The sequence below is a fragment of the Siniperca chuatsi genome, linkage group LG19, assembly GCF_020085105.1.
Source record: "Siniperca chuatsi isolate FFG_IHB_CAS linkage group LG19, ASM2008510v1, whole genome shotgun sequence".
In the NCBI taxonomy this organism is placed as follows: Eukaryota; Metazoa; Chordata; class Actinopteri; order Centrarchiformes; family Sinipercidae; genus Siniperca; species Siniperca chuatsi.
In genome coordinates, this window is record NC_058060.1 from 18,867,259 (window position 1) to 18,889,830 (window position 22,572).

Below are 22,572 nucleotides of genomic sequence, written 5' to 3' on the forward strand. Positions count from 1 at the left end.
ATTCTCGCTTGCTTAACTTAGCTTCTGTTAGTTTTAAGCTAGTGTAGATAAGGTGAGTTGAAGGAGGAGGTTCTTGCCGGTTTTAAGGGACTTCATCTCAGGTTTGACAACCAGAACACAGGTGAAAAAGAGTGGATATTGTCGCCGCGTACCTGGACACGCTTGTCATCTCTCACAAAACAGCCTGTTGTCCTCAAACTTGTGGCGTGGGAGAAGCTACAGCCAGAGTTCTAGCTAACTGAATGGCTGAGGGCTCCTCAGGTAACTAACATGCTGTCTAAATAATTTAACCACACAGTGAGCTTGTGCCTATACATAAACAATTTCTAACTATCAAAATTTAACTGAATTTGTCTGTAACGCTAGACTGCCCACTTACACTTGCTCGTTAACGTTTATGTGGTAAGTTAGCTAGTTTTGTTGCATAGCTAACGTTAGCTAACATGAACTTTAAGCTAACATTAGCGAGCTGATTTTATATGTGTGATACACGTTTGGCTTGCTAAGGGTTGATAACGTTAGCCTTGCATCTGAGAGGCTGACGTGACAACATGTGACAGTGAACTTTGAAAGGCAACATCACACCTGATCTGAGACACGGTGCCAAGAGCTAAACATAAAGCCTGTTAGCTCGTAGTAGCACAACAGTTTTTACATATGAAATCTGTGTATCAATTATTACATCCTCTAAATTGCGTTGAAGCTAGCTAGCTAGCTACATAATATGAATATGAGGAGTTTTTAAAGGAGCAACCTTAACTTTAGTAAATCGACAGAAAAGTTATGAATACATTAACAGATATGTCCAGATTTTTATAATTGCTAATAATTTTATCATTTTATTTATTTAGTAGGCCTAGTAAATACAACATAATGAATTTATTGCTCTTCTCCTCTCATACCATTAGTAAAGAAATAACGTTAGTGTGTGTTTTGGGTTTTTTTATTTTATTTATTTTTTTGCTGTTGGTCATACTAGGTGTAGTATGTAAGTTTCAAACACTATTTTGGGCTCTGGTAGCTTTTGATTAGTTATTATATTTGACATGTCATTCAAGACTCAGTAATTGAAAGGTGAATCAGTGATGAAAATTACTGAGTCGTTGTTGTCATTCCTCCTATTAAACATATTTACTGTAATTATATTACACACACACAGCTTCAGGCTTTTAACCCTTGTCACTTTTTCTCCCTGCAGACCCACCTGACCTCAATCCAGATGAGGCCTCGCATCAAAAACCGTATCAGCACAAATCCAGAAGAGGCCGGCCTAGACACAACAATGACAGAAACCTAAATAGTAATAGTTATGATCCTTCGCAACAATATGGACACTTTCATCAGGGCTTTAACCCCCCATTTAGCCATGATAATTCATATTATGCATTGCACCAACATCCTCCCTACCAAGGAGAGGATGGAGCCAGAATGCGAGGCAGAGGCAGAGGTAGAGCGAGGAGAGAAGGGAATAGAAGTGTAAATGGGAATTTTGGTGGCTCCAGCTCCTGGTGGCAGAGACCTGGAGGTGACTTTGGCCCGTACAGTGGTAACAACAGAGGTGTGGGGGGCGGTCACCCAGAGGCACGTCCCATGGATGGACCTGATGGACCCAGCTGGCGACGAGAAGATGTGGGCAGGAATTTGGAACAAACTAATGGAGACCAGGATGCCTGGGCTAAAAAACCCAGGAAGTTTAGCCAGGAGCAGAGGAGAGGTCCACAAAATGAAAAGGGTTCTCACTTCAAGGAGAACAACACTGCAGTAGAGGGTCAGAGGTCAAAAAACACCAAAGGTGAAAACCCTCCTTCAGACATCAGGGAAAGAACTCAGAGGAGCAGGACAGGTCCAGACTTTCAACATGATGATCATCAGAGGAAACACACTGAGCCAAAGCGACGACAAGGACCAATCAAACCACCCAAACCACTATCTCAAGAGGAAACAGGCTCAGAGAGGAGGGCCAGTGTCCAAGATGACTCAGGCTATGACAGATCGTCTCAGGATCCTGCCTGTAAAGATGGAGGAGGCTCAGGACGACGCATGCCCCTTCAGGCCAGAGGGGGGAGAAGAACACATCAGCAAAACCACAGGCCAGGTCAGAGGAAGTTGGACAAGATGCCAGCGAGCAAGGAGACGCAGACAGGTTGGACTCTTAACTCCCTGTAAACTCTTATATAGAAACGTAAGAGTCAGTGGTAGTTAGAAAAAATATCATCAATGGCTTTCACTGTTTCACTATAGTTTTAATAGTACAGGACGTCATTATAAATCTACCAGCCACAGTAGACATTTCCCATCATTTGGCAGGTCTTTATATCTACCTAACTTGCTCATTATCCAAAATTAAATTTGTTTGGAGGCTTACATGACACCTTGTATAATTAACCACTTAACCACTTCCTGATATTCCCCTAAGCATTTATTTGGTATCTTAAGAAACATTTTGATAATATTCTGTGGTTTTGAACAGGGCTTGTCGGGACATCATAATTCTCTGACACAGCTGCCTAAGGGTTCTTTAGGATATTTTTCTGAATCGCTTTGATCTCTTCCCTCCACAGGGTGTCTAATTGAACAGCTGTCTGAGGAGAAGTACGAGTGCATGGTTTGCTGTGACATCATCCGGCTCATAGCCCCGGTGTGGAGCTGCCAGAGTTGCTTTCACGTCTTCCATCTGAACTGCATCAAGAAATGGGCTCGATCCCCGGCCTCTCAGGCAGACGGTACAACCCTTGAACAACATCTGGATGTTTGCTATCAGCAGCACTGACCCACACTCCACTCAATATGGTTATCTGTGAGGCCACAAAACAACAAGACCTCAGCATAATACTGTTGTGTAGATGGACAATACCTAGTCGCTGTGGCCCCGTTAACGAAAAAAAACACAGCTCTCAGGCTTTGAATTTTCTGCTGCATCAACAGTTTATTGTGTTACGTTGCAGTTTGAGGCCAGTGGGAATATCTGCTGTTCTATTTATATAAAACATGAATTTATACTAAAACAAATTTGTTTTTCAGATTCAGCTGAAGGTTGGCGTTGTCCGGCGTGCCAGAATGTTGCACTGAAACCGCCGACCTCCTACACCTGCTTCTGTGGTGAGTGACTGTTTCATTCATGCAAATAAATACATATTATAAATAGTAATCTATTTGTTGTCAGGTTAAATTATTTAATGTATAATTTGGTCTGGTTAAGATAGATTCCTATAACCTATCAAGTCTGTGACCTAAAGTGGGTGAAACAAGGTCATCACCCTTTTTTTAAATTCCACATTTGCTTGGCAGGTAAAGTGACAAACCCAGAGTGGCAGCGCAGCGAGATTCCCCACAGCTGTGGTGACATGTGTGGGAAGAAAAGGAGCGGAGTGGACTGCAACCACCCCTGTAACATGTGAGCTGTAACAGTATTTTGATGGTGTCTTCTGTAATTTTGAGGTATTTTCAGGGAAACAATGTGTTGAACTCTGTGAGGGACAATCTGAATTGTGAAGTTGCTGATTATTAGATGAGTAAGTTTAGCATTTATTGTTTAATAGTTGCACATGATTTTTTTTAGTTTTTTATATTACTGTGTCTTTTAAATGTCATCAATCCAAAGTTCTCCAGAATAGTATGTGTGTTAAACAATACTCTGTGTCTCTCTTCAGCTTGTGTCACCCTGGACCATGTCCACAATGTCCTGCCTTTATAACAAAATCCTGTATCTGTTTGAAGACCAGGTACTCTACATTTCATGTTTGCCTCTCTGTCTCTGTGTATCCTCTGTATATATCTTTGGACATTGTGTATTTATGTGGTACCCAGAGAGAGAGATCTTTATCTGGGGTTTTGACACCATGATATTGATAGAACCATATCTTTGCAGTCAACCAATGCGCTGTGGCCAGGGTACAGGGTTCCAGTGTGACAAGGTGTGTGGTGCCTTACTCAACTGTGCTGAACACACGTGCGCCCAGGTGTGCCACAGTGGGGCATGTCAACCCTGCCAGCTGCAAGTTCAGCAGGGTGAGTCTCACTTTGATAGCACAGCTCTGTACAAAGTTCTGACTCATAAAAATCTGTCCTGGAGTGGTCTTTTCTTGGCAGCTTGGTCTTAGAATCAACTGATTATAGTTTTTTTGTGTTTTTATTTTCTTTAGTGTGCTACTGTAGCGTTACCACTCGTAAAGTCCTGTGTGGCACAGATAAAGAAGGATTTGATGGTTCAGGGCATTTCTCCTGTCAAAAAATATGTGGGAAGTAAGTCCGCACTCATGGTGACCGTCAGCCATTAATAATAAAGCTCTTATTTCAGTTAGACACTTCCCACCACTGCCTGACACTCACTTTCCTCCTTTCAGGATGTTAAACTGTGAAGCTCACCAGTGCCAGCGGGTGTGCCACCGCGGCCCGTGCCAGCCGTGCCCACGCTCCCCCAGCTTGGTGAAGACGTGTCCCTGCAGTCAGACACCACTGACCAAACTCCTGGAACTGGGCTACTCTGAACGGCGAAGCTGCTCTGATCCCATCCCCTCCTGTGGAAAGACGTGCAACAAACCCCTGGCCTGTGGCTCCAGCGGTAAGGGAGAGGGACAAAGTGTGTCTTAACTAGAAAAAATACAGGTTTGTGTTTTTCAAAAGATGTTTTGTCGACATGCTCAGACTCAGACATTAGATTCTGACAACCTGCTGAAGCTCAAATAAGTTCTCATAACATAGTGTAACAGGTTAAGTGAAGTGGGATGTGAAGCTACCCTGATATAAGATCTAAAACTGACCAGGACTAGGATATGAAACATGTGACAGGTCAGTTTTTTAATGTGTAGAATTTCTACAAGCAAAACCACTCATAAGGTGTATTTGGGTACAACAAGTTCTCTATTCAAAACTATCTTGTTTAGTTCTTTGTTTAATAAAATTACATGTTAATGAAATGATTTTGAATGAGTATGATCTAATCTTTTCAGTTTTACTTACTGAAATCCACAAAGCATTTCAAATGGTTAAGAAAGGCATGGAGAATTCAAAGAGAAACCATCAAACGTCATGATGTCAGGCTTTATCTGTGCAAATTTAAAGACCTTGTTAAGTGTTAGGTTTTTATATTTGCTTGCATATCCTGAGGTTGTTCTTTTTCACAACTTCTTGTGTTACTATATGATGGAATAAATGTGTTTCTGATGTTCGGCATGACTCCCGGATGTCTTGATTCCTGTAACTTGTTGTATGAATATGTAATGTTAAATAAACAAAAGCTAAATCAGTTCCTTAAGAATTGTATCTTATGTAACATATCTTTTATTTGTCCTCCACCATTTTATGTCTCTTTTCTTTTCCCGAGACAATGAAACTGTTTTTATTTTGTGTGTTCAGACAGGATGTGCATTATGTTGAGCTAGCAGGCATTGTTCTCACAGTTTGTCAGGACTGAATGAATGAACTTGTGTTATTTCAGACACCATCCATCTGTGTGAGAACTTGTGCCATGAGGGCAGCTGCGGGCCCTGCTCCCTGACCTCTACTGTCAGATGTAGATGTGGCTCCAAGACTAAGGTAGGCACAAACGGCAATAGAGCATTTGTCTACTGTTTATTTATAATACCAAAGAATTAAAACAGACCTTTTGTTTTTCAGGAGGTCCCATGTGCAACCATCCAAAAAGAGGGTGAGATTTAAGCAAATTCAGAAGAAATTAAACAAATGTGAGATCACCACCTACCTACGTACCTGTACCGATTTCACTTCTGACTCTTTCTATGCCAGATGAGCTTGTCTTCACTTGTGAGAAGCGCTGCAACAAGAAACGCTCCTGTGGCCGACACAAGTGTGGCGAGCTGTGTTGTGTGGTGAGTATTCAGTGACTCTGTGTCAGTGTTGTGTAGTTTGTACTGCCCAAACACTACGTAGAATTAAACAAATTGATGTTAAAAGTGGCAAAAGAGCTGAAACAATGCTGGTGTTATAATGTTAGCAACATTTTGACTTTGACTGAACATGTGGCAAACTGAACTCAAACTGTTTCACAAAACCACTGTAGTACCATAAGCACTGTAGACAAGTTAACCCGACAAATATGTATAAATTAAGTACTGGAGTAAAAATGCACAGTGATATAAAGGCAAATGCCATTTAGCAGTTTTGCAGCTTAAATAGAGGTCTTAAAATCATAATTTTTATGTGAGTTTTTCATGCAACCTAGACACAGAGTCTAGGTAGTGACGGTCTGAATTATATACCAACACCAGTCACAATACTACAACATTATGTAATGTGGAAATAGGACAATTTGTTTTAGCTTTTGTTCATAAGGGAACATGCTTGTTTGGTATAGACCCCAGCAAAAATCACGTCATCGTCATTTTTAGATTTATTTTTTTTTCCCCAGTGAAAATGAAATGCAAAAATTGCCATTTCCACTAAAGGTGTGGCTCATCGTAGTATCTGTCAAAATAATCACAATATGATTTTTTTTTTTTTTTTTTTTGGCATATCGTTCAGCCCTACCTGGTTTCTTATACTATAAATCATGTAAAAGAGAAACTTGCTATGTAATTGAAATAGCTTTTATATTTTGTCAAGCAGTGTAATTAGACTGCAGCTTTGTTTAATTTTTGCATTAACTCCTATGGTCCACTGACAAGAGCCAGACTGCGGCTCTGCCTATTCCAAACTGTTCTTTTAAAATTATTCCACTTATTCACATGTGGAGGTGGCGCAGCTTGCAGTACATATCTGATAAAAGTATTTTTATATTGAATTCAAGCTCTTACAATTAATCAAAATTGTAATAAAAGGTTATTGGGACGACGCTAGACTATAGGAGGTGGTGTCACTGGTTTCTGTCTGTTCGTCCAGAATGTGGAGCATAAGTGCCCCCTGATCTGCGGCTACAAGCTCAACTGTGGCCTCCACCGCTGCCAGGATCCTTGTCACCGTGGAAACTGTGAGCCCTGCTGGCAGTCCAGTGAGTCCTGCAGTTATTTTCTTTGGTCCAACAGTGCTATATTTATGAGCCAGGTCTCAGAAATACCACATAGTTATTCTGCCATTCCAAAAAACCAAACTAATCTGAGGTTTTTACATCATCTTTGTGTCGTTTTTTTTCCTTTGTGGTATTATGTTTGGCATTAATGTGCCATAATTCTGCTACACAGTTTATACCCTATGTGGTGTCATGATTCCTTCTGTTTGTAGGTTTCGATGAGCTGACGTGTCACTGCGGGCTCACTGTCTTGTACCCGCCCATCCCCTGTGGCACAAAGCCACCAGAGTGCAAAAACATGTGTACAAGAAGACACGAGTGCGACCACCCAGGTGAGATAAAACAGTAAATGTTCACACTGCAGTTATAAACTGTAAATGAGAATGTTCTCCTAACATTTATCTCTCATTTAGTGTTTCACAACTGCCACAGTGAAGAGAAGTGCCCACCTTGCACATACCTCACTCAGAAATGGTGCATGGGAAAGCACGAGGTAACTTCCCCTGAACTCACAATTATGCATAACTCGTTTTCTGTTACTTTGTTTTTTTTATTTTTTTATTCCTGTGATTAAAGTGACACTCTTTTCTTCGGGCCCACAGCAACGCAGCAACATCCCATGTCATCTGCAAGACATTTCCTGTGGCCTGACATGTAATAACACGCTGCCATGTGAAATGCACCGCTGTAGACGGATCTGCCACCGGGGCGAGTGTTTGGCAGAAGGCAGCTGCCAGCAGCCCTGCACGCTGCCTCGTCCAGACTGCGGCCACACGTGCGCCGCTCCCTGTCATAAGGGTGGCAGCTGCCCACGCACCACCTGCGCTGCCAAGGTACAACACACTGCCACTGAGAGCAGCTGGACTTACATGAGCTTCTCCTTATTGTAATAACTTAATACCTTGATGAAAAATGTTTTTTAGTCTAATAAATGTGTCCCATCTCCTAATTATTATTATTATTATTATTATTATTATTATTATTATTATTATTATTAAGGGTTATGTTCAACAGTCCAGCTGTGTATTATTTCTGTTCATTCTGGGCTACCAGCTGTTGATGAAATCTGCTGTAATATTGTGTAGCTGTCATAAATAGTTAACTTGGATGAAATAATACCATTTTAGTGGCAGTCCTCCAAACTCGAGAGCTCAACAAACAAAAAGACCTTTCACAGCTGCAGGAATTCCTCACACATGCTGCATCAATCTTTCAAAAAAAGCAACGTATTTGTCTGCTTATAAAAACCTTTTGCACCAGACTGAAGTCTAGCCCTTCATATGTTTTACACTAGCAGTGTAGTCTAATTCTTCATGCTTTTCACAGGTAGCTGTACAGTGTGATTGTGGTCGAAGAAAGGAAACAGTAGTCTGCACAGAGGCAGCCAGTTCATATCAGAGGTCAGTTAAACTGTTTCTGTATTCAGCTATTTGAATTTTGAATATGAAGTGGTTGCAACGTCCTTCAATCTCTGTACTGCAGGTATGCAGCTATCGCCATGGCCAGTAAACTGTCTGACATGCAGCTCGGTGACTCTATGGACATCGGCCCGTTCCTCACTAAGAAGGAGCTGAAACAGTCCAGGTGGAGTAATGAATGAAATTGATTGTCCTTCGTCCATTGCTGTGATTTTAGCACAGTTAAGAGGTGTTGCGAGGCCTGGCACAATGCAGTTCCTTTTAATCAATAATGAAAAATTATTTAAATGTTCTTCTGCACAGAAATGAATTTCCTGTTCACTATGAATGATGATTTGTTGTTTGTGCATCAATATTTAAATCAATCCAATGGATGCATTTAATAAGAACGTTTTTAGTACAGCAAGTTGAAACAAATGAGGTGTGATTCGCATCAATCTTAAAGATTTGATGTAAAATCTGCCTACATGTTTGTTTTCACAGGCTTGAATGTGACCAAGAGTGTGCTACTTTGGAGAGAAACAGGCGTTTGGCGGAGGCGTTGCAGATAGACTCATCTTCTGACCCCTTCGGCGTCCGCTCCAGCTCTGTATACAGCGACAGCCTCAAAGAGGATGCCAGGTCTGTCCTACAATTACAATCTGGTCGTTTTTTACCACATTTTGTTAATGTTGTCTGTGCAGTTTGTTCCCACAGCCAACAAATACAGATGATCCATCTAAAACCTCCCACACGCCTCTCTACTCTTCCTCTCTTTCAGAAAAGACCTGAAATTTGTCACAGAGGTAGAAGAGGAGATCAGGAATCTTGTTGAGCTTGCTAATAAGGTAAGATGATACGACGAATTTCTTGTGCCAGTATGGCGGTCCTGACAGTTTGGGTGTGATGTGGTGCTCCCTCTGGTGGCTGTGTTGGGAGCCAACTGCTCCTGGGCAGCAGTGACTGAAGAAAAACTGATAAAATGTTTAATCTTGCACGTTGATAACCATCTGTGCTGAACATTTCAATACTGAAACATCTTACTGATTTTATATTTACATAATGGCAACGTTTCTGTCAGCTGTCAGTTATGTACTCAAGGTAATGCAACATCACTAATACCTAGTTGATGACAATATCTTTATTGTCCTCAAAGAAATTCATTGCATGCACTGTGAGGCAGAGTTGGAACAGCAGGTGCACCATCAAGTAAAGCAAATCACAAGTCAAAATGAGCTCCTAACACAACAAGATGCACAAAGATAGTAATAAACTTCACAATTTGTGTAAAGCTGCAGCACCCAGTACCACGTACCTGAGGGCAGCAGTTCGTATATGCTGTTTTAAGGATGTGCTGCATCATTTTCTATAATAGGTTACCCTTTAAATGCATTCCTGGTAGACACCATGGAGTCCAGATGCATCCCAGTGATTTTTGTTGTTCACTTTTAGGGAAGAAAATTTGCCAGAAAGACAGAATGTTAAACTCTACAGATGATTGATAAAATAAAACCGTTACATCTGTCTTAACAATACATTACCTCAGTTTCAAGACCTCTCTATTCAGATCAAAGTTAATTTATGATCTATTACTGTTCTCATCACAAAGGTTACCTGTTTGCCCCTGTTATAAACACTTGGGCGCATGGGCTGCTTAGGACTAGTGTCAGTTTAGGTAACTAAAACTACACCTAACTAATTTTTATGTTATTTTTTGACCCAGTTGTTGTATATTCAGCTATTTTTGAGCTTGGTCAATTCTCCAGTGGACCTCCAAGAAGGAACCAGCTGTGGCTGCTTGTAGATTTCTGACAGGACGGCAAAGCCTCTTTAGTAACTGTTTCTAAGCCAGACTAAATTAGTAGGTACCTCATGGGGCAGTAAGAAAAATAGCCTCCATGTTCTTTTTTCAGCTTTGTTCGATGCATTGAAGCTATCAGGAGTGAGGCCGTCAAGGTCACTGTGGCTTTGGTTTCTTTGCCAAATGTTTATCGCCAGCTGAATCTCTTTTTGGAACAATGAATCACGGGGACAAAGCTTTTCTGCCTTGCAGTCTGCTTATGAAAGGTTTTATCATATTTTCTCGTGTCTTAAATTTGCTGCCTTTACTCACTTCGTTTTCTACTCTTGATGTTATTGTGTTGGCTTCTACTTTCCCAAAACTGACGTTATTAAATCTTAATTAAATTTTGAAATGTTGCTGTAATACTTTCTTAACTAGCTTCTGGCAGAGAAAGTGGACCAATTTTATGCCAGTTGTTGTTTTCCCAACCCCTCCATGTGTAGTACACTACTATAAAAAGTCTGGTCGTACATGCTTAGTGAAAAAAAACGCCACACATACACTACATGCCCAAAAGTATGTGGAGACCCACACATTACATGTGATTGTGATGTGATTGACGTCTCATATCAAACCCTTGGGCTTTAATCTGTTGCTAGAACAGCCTCCAATCTTCTGGGAAGGCTTACAACCAGATTTTGGAACCAGGCTTCAGGGATTTGTTACCACAAGAGCATTAATGCGGTCGGGCACTGATGCTGGGCGATAAGGTCTGGCTCACAGTCTGCGTTCCAGTTTATCCCAAAGGTGTTGGATGGGGTTGAGGTGAGGGCTCTGTGCAGGCCAGTCAAATTCTTCCACACCAGAATGGGAAAACCACTTCTTTATGGAGCAGGCTTTGTGCAAGGGACATTGTCATGTTGGAACAGGAAAGGGACAAACACAAACTGTTGCCACAAAGTTGGAATTGGAAGTCACTGAAAAGGCTCATATTGATACAAACTTTTTTATGTGTTGTAATTGGTATGCATTTGAGTCCAGCATTTGCACCTGTGTATGTAGTCTGGAGGAAAGAGACAGAAGAGCAAGATGCTAACATTGCTAACAGCGGTCGTTCTCAACCTTTCTGGCTTGTGACCCCTTAAAATGAAGCAATGCTGTTGTTTTCAGTTCAAAGAGAGGGTGATTATTCAGATTTATTTATTCATTTGAATACTTTTTAGAGGTTGAAAGGGTAAAATGATCTTGTAATTCACAAGGAAAGAGCAACAATTTGTGAGTCTGGGGAAAAAAAACAGATTTTGTGCAGCAGAAATGTTGTTGTTTTTTTTTTTGTTTGTTTTTTTTTTTACTTTCCTGTGTTAATCATCTTGCGACCCCACAGATTTGTGTTGCATCCAGTGGTTCCAGTGGTCCTCCCAAATCATTCAAAAATAAATTTTAGATGTTGTTGAGTGATAAGAAATATAACAAAACATGCTGATGCAAAGGCCATAAGAGCTACATCTTTAACATGACATCTGTTGCTTTGGTATTAGAATTGCTTCTTGGTATAAATCCCTAATGGACATGCATTACTCATGTCTGCAGGGAAAACAGTCAAAGAGGAGCCACCGTTTCCCACCCATGAACAGAGAACACCGGAAGACCATCCACGAGCTGGCCGAGGTCTACGCCGTGGAAAGCGTGAGCTACGACAGTGAGCCCAAACGCAACGTGGTCATCACAGCCCAAAAGTAAGCCTTCATTCAAACAGTAACATACATGAATATGTTTGCAAATGCGCACAGCCTGGATGCCTTCATGACAAATAAAAGTGTTGATTGTGGATTTTGAGATGTGTGCTTATTCTCAGGGGGAAGTCGGCCTGCCCAAACTCAACGCTCACATCACTGATAGAGCGAGAGACGGCTACGAGGGCCCCTCCTCCCATCGCTCATATCAAACAGCACAGCAGCAAGTAAGTCTCCTTCTGTGGTTAAAGAGACTGTTCTGTAACTGGAGGGGCACAAATTTGATCCCCACAATAGCCAAATGTCACAGAAGTGTCCTTAAACATCACATTGAATTATCAACTTTTTATCCTATGTGGCTGTTTGTCCTTATTGTTCTTGTTTCAGATTTTACTGCTTGCTTTTGACTCACCTTTTGTCTCTGTTCTCCTCCTAGGCCCGCCAGTGGAAGCACCTGGTCGAAGGTGGTTAAGGAAGAGCCTGTGATAGATTATTTTGATGTCCAGGACTAAAATGAGGCCAAAAAAAAAGAGGAAACCTCAGGATCTACTCATAAACTCATCAGTCAACATCTGCCAAAAAGCCAGAATAACCTTTTTCATTTGTGTTCATCAAAGATCAATGGGAATTCCTCTGGCTTCATAATCAAATTAAATCATGTTTGGAAATACCTCTTAAGATGTGATCACCTCCTGGGAACACCCACACTTGATATATCTAGGAGGAAGAATTGAATGAGTGCTGAGTCAAGCGTTCCCCTTTTAATTTAGATATTAAAGTTGCTTGCACAGATTCTGAAGATGGATCATTTTGAAAAGCTCCTGAATGTTTTCTTTGCCTCCTTTGTATGCAACCAGTCCCTCATCGAACCCAACTTAATAAAAAGTGAATTCTTCCTCAATTAAAGGACACAATTGTTGATATGACTTTAATGCATCAGCTTCAATAGCCAATCATTCCTCATAAAGATAGCTCATATCTCAACAGTAGTAGTTCTTCAAATCTAGTTTAAGATTCTCAAACAGTGTGCCAGAAGAAATGTTTCAGCGACGGGATATCGTTTGTTCTTTCTGCTGGTGTTGAGCCAAGGCTTCAGTAGTAAACCTCTGCTGATTGAGTCTGTGGGTGGGTAGGAGTGGGCTGCACTGCGGAAAGAAAGCTTTGTTTGAAACACGGCTATGACCCAGATGTTGTGCTGCACTTTCTGAAAACTCTTCCTTGGTAAAACCTTTAAGGAATTTGGGGGCCGGTCTCTCTCTGAACCTGATAGGGATGCATGTCTTGTTCAAGGACACTTAAACAGGGTGCATGTCGGCCAGCTTGACAGTTTTGAACCCGTCCTCTAGCGGACCATTTCAGCCTCACCTCTGCAGCCTGAGAGGTTAAAAGAGTTTAGATGCTGACTCAGTTTTGAGTCACAAATATCCTGAAATAGCAGACTGTCCCGCACGTACTTGACACTTCCAGATGTGCAGTTTGTATTCACACACAACGTGAGCACTTTTTTCCTTTTCATTAAACTATTAAACAGTCCACACAGACATTTTGGGCTGACTAATATAAAGGCAACAAGTAGAGCCTGTTCTTTCCTTTGTTTTTCTTTTGTGCAGTTTTCATACCTCATTCAAGAAACATATGCATAGGAACTGGATGTCTTTAAGTTCACCTAGAAGTGACATATTTCCTGTATGGCCTAAATTAAGTTGCTCTTATTTTGTTGTGGTTAAAAGACACCATTTTTCATGCTATAAAAAGAAAGTAAAATAGTATGTTTCTCATATAATACCTCATATTTTGTAGAACAGTCTTTAAAATTTCCTTTAAATGTTGATAATAACTTACCATGCTTAATAATACGAGATTGTCTCATGTTATCTATATATTTCTGCAGCAGTCCCAAATCCCCAATGTCATATTCCTCTTTAGATACCACTATCTGATCAGGCATGCTTTATAAAGGGTCTTAACTAATGGCTTCATTAATGGTTAATATATCATTTACTCATGCTTTATAGATGACTTATAAGCCATTAATAGGAACAGATTTTGGGTTGCCAGGTTGTGTAAAATCCCTTTAGCTGGATTTGGTCATAAGTATTTAGACACTCACAAGGAATTTGACTCAATAAACTTAAATTTACAGGACAGTACAGATACAAACAGCTAAACAAATATAAGCAAGCTTAAACATATAGCTAGCTGGACAACAAAGTTATAAATGTTGGTAATCCGCAAATAGATCGCTCTTTTCCAGAAGGTAAGTGACAAAGGGGATTTTTTTCACAACTGGCAACCAAAAGTTGTTCTTAATAATGGCTTATAAGAGCTCTACAAAGCATCGGTAAATTATTAATTAATGGGTTTATAGTGACAACTTACAAACCCTTGATATAAAGGGTGCCTTAGTAGAAAGTGCTACTGCTCTGTGGTTAGGGAGCTGCTGCTGCAGCAGTAAACAGGTTTCATTCAGTGCATCACTGAAGCCAGCCTTTATTCTTGCAGTGCACGTGTAACTACAAACGGAGAATAACCTGTAGTCATTATTTCACACTCCTTTTGTTCAGTCGTCCATCGGACGGTAGCCCCCCTAAAAGCCCGCTCATGAGGATAATTTGATGACACTCCCTGCCACTGGTGATTTTTCATTATAGCGACTCTCCGGCAGAGACCGCGCCTGCGCTCCTGCTCCCTGCCGAACAAGGCTTCACCAATCCTGGCTCTGGCTCCATCCCCGGCTCGGCGTCTCACAGGCCAGTGCTAATAAGTCTCCTAGCTGTCCAGTAATGGGGAAGTGATAGGGAGACGCTGCTGTCTGAAAGCCGAGAGGAAGTTGAGGAGTGAAGGGAAGCTCCGCGCCGGACCGGACATCTCCACAGAGACACATCTACAGTTGCTGCTGTTCAGTAGCCTAAAAAAAGCGCATAGTGATGGAGAGAAAGGTATGGATGCTTATGCTACCTTGTGATACATTAGCATATTTGTTTTATTCCACATCACTTTGCCTCGCTGCTCAGTATCCGCATCCACCATTAAAACTAGTCTTTATATATTTTTTCTTTATCCTGTAGGCGCTTTGCCAGCCGGATTAGTGCGCACCGGAGTTTTTTCCTCGTCTAGCTGTAATTTATTGTGCATGTGGTGGAGAAGAAGAGAAAAAAAAAGGATTAATTTCCACCTCATGGTGTATTTAGGCTTATTCCGAGGCGTTCAGTCGCATGGTGCACAATGTGGTAGATGCAGAGCAGGGAGTGGGATGTGGTTGGGGATATTTAAGGTGACTGTAGGCTACAGTAGCTGGCTGCATCATCACACAGCGCACTGTGTAGTTGCAGCACCTCACCCCTCCACCTCCCACCCCTCCCCGTTTTCCAGCCGACGCAGACACCAGCGCGGCTTGTTAACCTTGACTCCTTGTGTGGGAAACAGACACTTGAGGAGTAAATCGGGGGTGCACGGTGAAGCCCTGCCGAGTGTGCAGACCATCCTCTTACCTGTTTACGCATGCCTTTAATCCAGCCCCCTCCCCTCCCCCTCCACAGCACTATAATGGTGCTTCATGTTGGGCTGCTGGTGCCCCCACAAGCCTGCAAGTGTGTTTTGGATTCTTGCAGGAAAAGTTTCAGTTTCACTGTGTCAATCTGCTGGCGGGCTGTGCGTGCACACAGCAGCAGGAGAGGAATTTGGGGTGTACAGTTAAAGCCAGGTCTAATTTTGCTGATCCAAAGGAAAATCTAATTTCTATATTCCAGCTGAAGCCTGCAATATATTCACTTCTGTTTGACTGTTTATAGAGCCACACAGAGACGCCAGTAAACTCCTTATCAAAGGAATAGTTCGACTTTTTGTCATACACCTAAATATATCTAAATTTGTGAGAGTTAGATGAGAAGATTGATGCCTCTGTCATGTTTGTACATTAAATGTGAAGCTACAGCTAGCAACCAGCTAGCATAGTTTAGCCTTAAGATAGAAAACGGGGACTAGCTAGCGTAGCTAACCTCTAGCTAAATCTTCTTTATACAGTCTATGCTAACACCTTATCTCATTTGTTTAATCTGTACAAACACTACTTGTAAAAACAACACTTTATGTTGCTATGTGGTTATGTGCCATATTATTTCTTGGTCAATGCGCCCGGCCAGGCTAGCTGTTTCCACCTGCTTCTAGTCTTTAAGCTAAGTTAAGCTAACCGGCTGCTAGCTGTAGCTTCACATTTAGCATGCAGACATGAGAGTGCTATCGATAATCTCATTTTACGCTCAGCAAGAGTTTAGTGGATTCTCTATATGGGCAGTAAGGCTTTATAACCAGTCAAAAAAGCTGTGATACCACTTTAATGTCTACGCTAACTATGAAGCGACAGCTAAAAACCGGTTAGCTTAGCTAGCTTAACAAAAAGACAGGAAACGAGGAAATAGCTAGCCTGGCTGGGTGCAGTGACCAAGAAATAGTCCCTCTTAAAACCAAAAAGTGTTGTTTTTATACTTCAGTTTACCATCATCTCATTCTTGCTCCCACAGTGTGGATGAGTGCAAGTCAGTAAAACTAAAACTAAAACCTTAGAGAAGCTTGAGAAGGCTGAAAACTTTTAGTCAACATGTGTTTTGTTTTTTTTACGAGGCATTCATGCTCTTATAATAACTGCAAACGTGTTGTCACTGAATTCATTGCACATTTTAAAGGTTTTTCCTCAGATTTCAGCCTCTCTCTGTGTATCTTCCCTGCTCTGGTTTCATGTACAGAGTGTTTATGTACTGTTGAGTTATGGAGGACTTGGTGACTCAGCTCCTTGCTGATTTCAAAGAGCACCATCACATGTACTTCAGTTTGACGCTCTCCTATAAAAAAAACAACGCAGGCATTTGGGTGCAATTAGTCAACAAAGAATATTGCATAACCACTTTTATTTTAGGAAATTGCTGCCTTTGTGTTGGTTTTCCATAGATTTAGTCCCTCAGAAGTCATTCCATTCATTTTATCTGTGTGTAAAGGCTTTTTCCAGATAGGTTATACATTAAATTTCCATGCAGTGGTGCAAGAATGTCCTACCTCTTCTGCCTTTTCTCTTTGTTCAGTTTTACTTTGCATTATATTGTGTATAAGAAGATTTTGAGCTGCTCTACACTTGAGTTATTTTGTGATTTCTTTGAAATTGTGGCATGAATACTGAGATGTTTTTTCAACTTAATGTTTGCTGTAGAAGTGGTTTATCCCAGTCAGCGGTACAGGCACGCTCTCTCTATGAAAAAATAGGACTAAAATAATTTCTAACTGCAGTCTTCCCTGACCCAGCTGCTGGCAAAGATATTCCCTTCGGTATAAAGAAAAGGAGAACAGTCCCATCAGTATGCAAGGTGCCGTCACAGCTCCTGAGGTCTGATAGAGGATCAGAGGATCAGCTCCTTTTACAGTCTGCTGAATGCTTGACCTGGCTTTTTAAGGAAAGCCGCACAGGAACCCCCCCTCACTCCCTTCACACACACACATACACCCCAGTCACTCTGTTCAGTCATGTTTGAAATTTAGTTTGGGAGACTCATCAAGGTCAATCAATGTTTCACTGAGTGTACGGTTTCGGCTCCAGAGTTTCTCATAAGTTTGTCAATCTTTATCTTTTTCACACTGTTTCTGTGAGATTCATCAGACTGACTGGAAGTACATATTTGGCTCCGTTTCCTAAATGGTAGGTCACCCAATTAAACGTTCCCTAGCTTTGTGTTTTGTGGTATTTGCAGGGATAAATGGACAATGGAGCACTTCCTTTTTTGGCTGGTGAGGAATGTGCTGGCTCTCATGGCTGTTTGTTACCCCGGAAACAAATGAGCTTACAGGAAAACTTAGGAAAACAATTTATTTCTGAAACGATTAGCGATTAAATGAATGGTCGATCAGCAGCAATTCTGATAATCGAATAATCGTTTAAATACCCTTTTCATGGCAAAAATACCATGAAAAAACGATTTGCTGCTTTTCTTCTTATCTTATATGATATTAAATTAAATATCTTTGAGTTTCGGACAGTTTGTTGGACAAAACAAGCAACCTGAAGACATATTCTTTAGGTTTGGGAAACTGTGATGGCCGTTTTTCACTTTAACATATAATAATTGATTACAGTTGTTCATCAATAATGAAAATATGAGTTAGTTGCAGCCCTACTAAATATTATGAAAGTTTAGTATAATTTCTTACCATTACTACCATTATAATATCTATAATACTGCAGTATAGCAATGCAGCATTTGACTGACACAATGCAACATGTGCATATAGAGGTGCAGCTTTGCCATATTTTACACAGACGTACAGTATACTTACAGCCGCAATACTGAAGATGAAATTCATACAATTTTCCGACCTATAAACACCACTTTCACTCAGCCCTCTGAACCTCCGTTGTGTCATTTCCACAGTGAGATTATAGATTTTTATGGTTTTAAATCGAGTGCTTTGTAACCTAATTAACATGTTGCCCTCTCTGCCTACCAACAGATTATAACTGTTTTTTAATCACTGTTATCTTACCTAAAGCGTACTAGCTGTGGGTTTTTATTTTATTTTTTTCAGTTGCATATTACTCCCATTCATAATGTAGAGTTAGCTGTCTAATGAGATTTTACGCTCGACTCTGAGACAAACTGTCTGGGTCCTAATGGTGCTACAGTTCACAGAGTGGCTGGTTGACCCATTTAGATTTTAACGCTCAATACTGCACCATACTCTGCTGGAGAGAGTCAGTGAAACCCAATATAACACATGCAGCAATGTTGTATTCGTGTGTATGTTGATGTCAGAGCTGGCACCAATAAATGCACCTTCGCTTCCAGCTGCAAAGACTTTTGATAATTTCTAAAAAGGTGCACAACAAAATGATTTTTTTCTTTTCTAATCTGTATCAGGCTTTAATGAATGTGTGTATTATTGGTTTTCCCTGAAACACATGCCCATGCAATATGTTTTAGGGCTGCAAACGACAATTATTGTCATTATTGATTCATCTGCTGATGATTTTCTCAGTTAATCAGCCAGAAAATAATGAAAAATGCCCATCACAATTTCCCCAAGCCCAAGGTGAAGTCTTCAGATTGCTTGTTTTATCTGATCATCAGGCCAAAACCTAAAGATAATAAATGTACTATCACATAAAACAAAAGAAAAGCAGCAAATCCTCACATTTAGGAAGCTTGATTAACAAAATGGTTGCAGATAAATTTTCCGTTGATTGACTAATTGATTGCGGGCTAATTGTTTCAGCTCTTGTGTGTGTTTCTTACCACTTACAAAATCAAAGAGATCACTGTATACACAGGGAAGATCAGAAATTCAATATTCACATGTTGGAACAGGTACCTAACCTTGGGATTGAGGAATATGAACATTTATGTGGTTGTTCATGAAACTGAAAGTGGATTTTATTTGGTTTTATATTGTCCTTTATACCATAACATTTGTGTGTGAAGTTGTTTTAAGGAACTGAAAAGGTGGTTATAATTTTGTTCAGTGACTGGAATGAGCTAAAATGGCTACCTTACTTGGCTTTCATCTTGTTTGTCGTTGTCTCTTGTTTGTATTTATTGTGCAGCTCCTGGAAATTGTTGCAGTGAGGTGACATATGTGGCAGTAGAAGTAGTTGTTGTTTATTGTGTCATCCACATGCAAATTCCCAGAACACATGGACTCTGAAGACACCAAAAACACTGTTGCAGTGGTGAAACATTTGAGAGGAACGTCTTACATACAACATTACATTGCAAAAACAAAGAACTTAGTCTCCTCTCTCAGTATAGCTTTTAAATCATCATATATCATTTTAGACACAAAATAGTCACATTAATGATAACACACAAAGCCTTTTCTCTTCAGAGACACCATTTAACCTGCCTGTTTCTATACCTGAATATAACTGTGCACATGGAAATCTTTGACTTTTGGTTATATAACATACATTTCTAGACTTAAGACTTAAGTTAGTTTTTCACAAGACAATATATGTACAGTATGTTGTGTTATGTATTGGTTTAGGTGTATGTGAAAAATAAATAAATAAATATATATATACAGTACACCAATTTGTGCCTCTCATGTATTACCATTACGTTCGAGTCACAGAGCTAACCATCCAATTAAAAAATAAATACCCAGCGATATTTTTGGACATTTAACCAGACTTACCATTGTTATGAAGGTATTTCCAAAATCCTCCTTCTAACCATGTGGATTGAAAAATACTCCATCTGTTGCACAGTAAAAAAGATTTTTTAAACCTGTTTGCTAAATTGCGACTGTTTTCTAATTAAAAAGAAAATGGTAGCCAGAATCAACATATGTCACATGTAATAGATGACTCTACTCTAGGAGGAATCTAATACATGAGAGGCACAAACTGGGGTTAAAACAGTATGTGTGTACTTATAGATGAATATCTCTACTTGCTACTTGGATGTGTCTTATGATCCTGAGTGGATCTACTTTTCGACATAAAAACATATTCAAGTTCATTAGTTCCTTGGCAGATCGCATGCGCAGACACGGTTGCAGTTGATTTTTCAGGCCACCTCTCCGCCTCCTCTATATGCCTCTCCCCTCCGTGTCTGATTTTCATCTCTTGGATTTGGAAGTCGTCTCCATACGGCCCTGCACATACCAAAGCTGCCCTCGTTCTGTCGCCTCTCACTCCCATCCTGCATGGGCAGAGTGGTGCTGAAAGATCAGGGCTAATATTTAGCTTGGATGCAGAGTAGGAAAGAAGAGTGAGGGGAGCGAGAGGAGGGGGAGAGGGAGTTTGTAGTGGAGGAATCATTCTGCCAGTTTTATTGTAGTTGGATCGGGTTTATTCATGGAAAGGGACTGTTTTTCACTGTATATTTGTGTCAGAGTTGACCCTGGTGACCTCAGTGCTGACTAACACAGCGAACTGAAGCCTTTTCTGTCTCAAACAACTGGGATTTCTTTTTAGTTTTACAGTTTAAGCTCTGGAATAGTTCCTTGCTCAGTTCACCAGCTGCTGCTCCAGTTTTGAAGTCACTGCAGTCGGCGTTCCTCTCACCCGATTCGCTGTTAGCTTTGGGCGCAAGGCAGATTATACCGTTGTCATGGCTACAGCAAACAGGAAATGCCCCGAAGCAGGTAACGCTTCAGGCTTTGTTCCGGTGTGTTGCTCGTTGCTTGCGGGGAAACTCGGCTCATTACTGTTGCTCCGTCTTTCCATCTGCTCCCACAATGCCTCCTTTTTTTAGGGCGACGGGAGCAGCCAAGGAGCTGAACCAAAAACGCTGTCAGGATAAAGATGCTTTGTCCCAAACAAGCCCTGAAATCCAAACGTCTCCTGAAACCTCCCTGTGAAACCTCATTCGCCTAGTTCCTCGCAGTATATTGTACCAAATCACTTTGATCCCGAAATATCAGGAGATGCTGATTGTTTTCAGCCACCATGGGAGACTTCTCTCTCTTCTCTCCGTAGGTTATTCTTCTTTACACATGCCTGGCTGCAAGAAATCGGCCCTGAAATGTACTTCTCCACTCCTTAATCCCCCTCAGTGAAGGTGCAGGTCTGCGTGCTTTTGTACAGCCCCTTTGATGGTGGCTGATGGCCATTGAGTAGCTCTCCGAGAGCTCTGGCCTTTAAGCAGCTTGAGCTGGGTTTTGTGTGCAGCTCTTAAACTGAAGAAAGAGAAAAAGAGAGGGGCCCAGCAGCGGGAGGGAATCAGACTTTACTGCATGCCCTCAGTAAAGTCCATATTCCCCCTAGTCCACCCCATCTGTCTGTGACAATAATGTTGACGAGGGCAGGTTCGTCGTTTCTGGTATGTAAACGTTGCCACTGGGAACTGTACGTTATAAATCAGCTCCATTATACTTTTTTATTCTTTGTATACTCTCTCTCTTTCTCTTTGCCCTTCCTCTCCTGGGCTAATTGTTAAGAGAATGCAGAAAAAGAGGCCAAATCCAGCATTGAATGGGTTTCTCTTTGTTTCTTGCTTTCTGCTCAGCCTATTGTTGTTGCACGTCATCATCCTCGACTAAACAGAGCAAAACAATAAAATTATTTACCATCACCAAGCTTTTCTTACCAATATTGAACTTCATAATTTTGGAAAAGATGAAAGATAAATTTGATTACAATGATGCCACTTGACTGATTTACAAGTAATTGACTCTAAAATTTGAACCAGTTTGAGACCTTTGATTGATGCAGCACATCTTTTCATGTAACTGTGATTCTGTACACAAGCAGTTCCTAACCTTTTTGGTTTGAGAGCCCTTAAAGGACCTGAAAAACTATTTTTTCAATCCACGTCTTACTATGAGTGATGCTGTCCTACATTAACGCACATTTTTATGCCAAACTTAGAACAGTTTTGGTTATTTCGCATGAGAGATTTTTCTGTTATGGTCCTCGCTTTTCTCACTGGTTTAAAGTGGGTGGGGCTCAGTTGGGAAAAGGTGATGTCATGTACTTCCGTGGACCAATCCGAGTTTACCGAGTTTACTCTCAGTAAAATCTGTTTAACTTTTAGTAATTAATACCATGGATGTTTTTTTTCTGAACTTTAACTTTGGTTTTTTCTTATTTCGAATATGTAATGTAATAGAGAAATACGTTTTTAGGGTCTTTGTTCTAATGCAGCAAAGTCTACCCGTGCCCCCTCATCACAAGATATGTGATAGTGTAGACACAAACTGTCATCGTTTCAA

General features: G+C 40.8%; 2 protein-coding genes across 2 annotated transcripts in view; both read left to right on the forward strand.

Moving 5' to 3' along the window:
* On the forward strand, positions 1–12,803 carry nfx1 (nuclear transcription factor, X-box binding 1). The gene is made up of 23 exons (XM_044177434.1): positions 1–261; positions 1,199–2,143; positions 2,562–2,723; positions 3,022–3,099; positions 3,289–3,394; positions 3,651–3,722; positions 3,869–4,008; positions 4,143–4,242; positions 4,344–4,561; positions 5,438–5,535; positions 5,617–5,647; positions 5,746–5,828; positions 6,838–6,946; positions 7,177–7,296; positions 7,378–7,457; positions 7,567–7,797; positions 8,291–8,364; positions 8,447–8,548; positions 8,866–9,003; positions 9,143–9,209; positions 11,735–11,880; positions 12,000–12,104; positions 12,314–12,803. The coding sequence occupies exons 1-23, from the start codon at positions 243–245 to the stop codon at positions 12,387–12,389; spliced, it is 3,300 nt and encodes a 1,099-aa protein (XP_044033369.1). The 5' UTR covers positions 1–242; the 3' UTR covers positions 12,390–12,803.
* Positions 12,804–14,419: 1,616 nt separating this feature from the next.
* smarcd3b (SWI/SNF related, matrix associated, actin dependent regulator of chromatin, subfamily d, member 3b) overlaps positions 14,420–22,572 on the forward strand; it is a 40,856-nt gene continuing 32,703 nt past the window's right edge. The window contains exon 1 of the mRNA XM_044175865.1: positions 14,420–14,816. Within this exon, the coding sequence (XP_044031800.1) occupies positions 14,805–14,816 (12 nt within the window). The 5' untranslated portion in view covers positions 14,420–14,804. The remainder of the gene's footprint in view (positions 14,817–22,572) is intronic.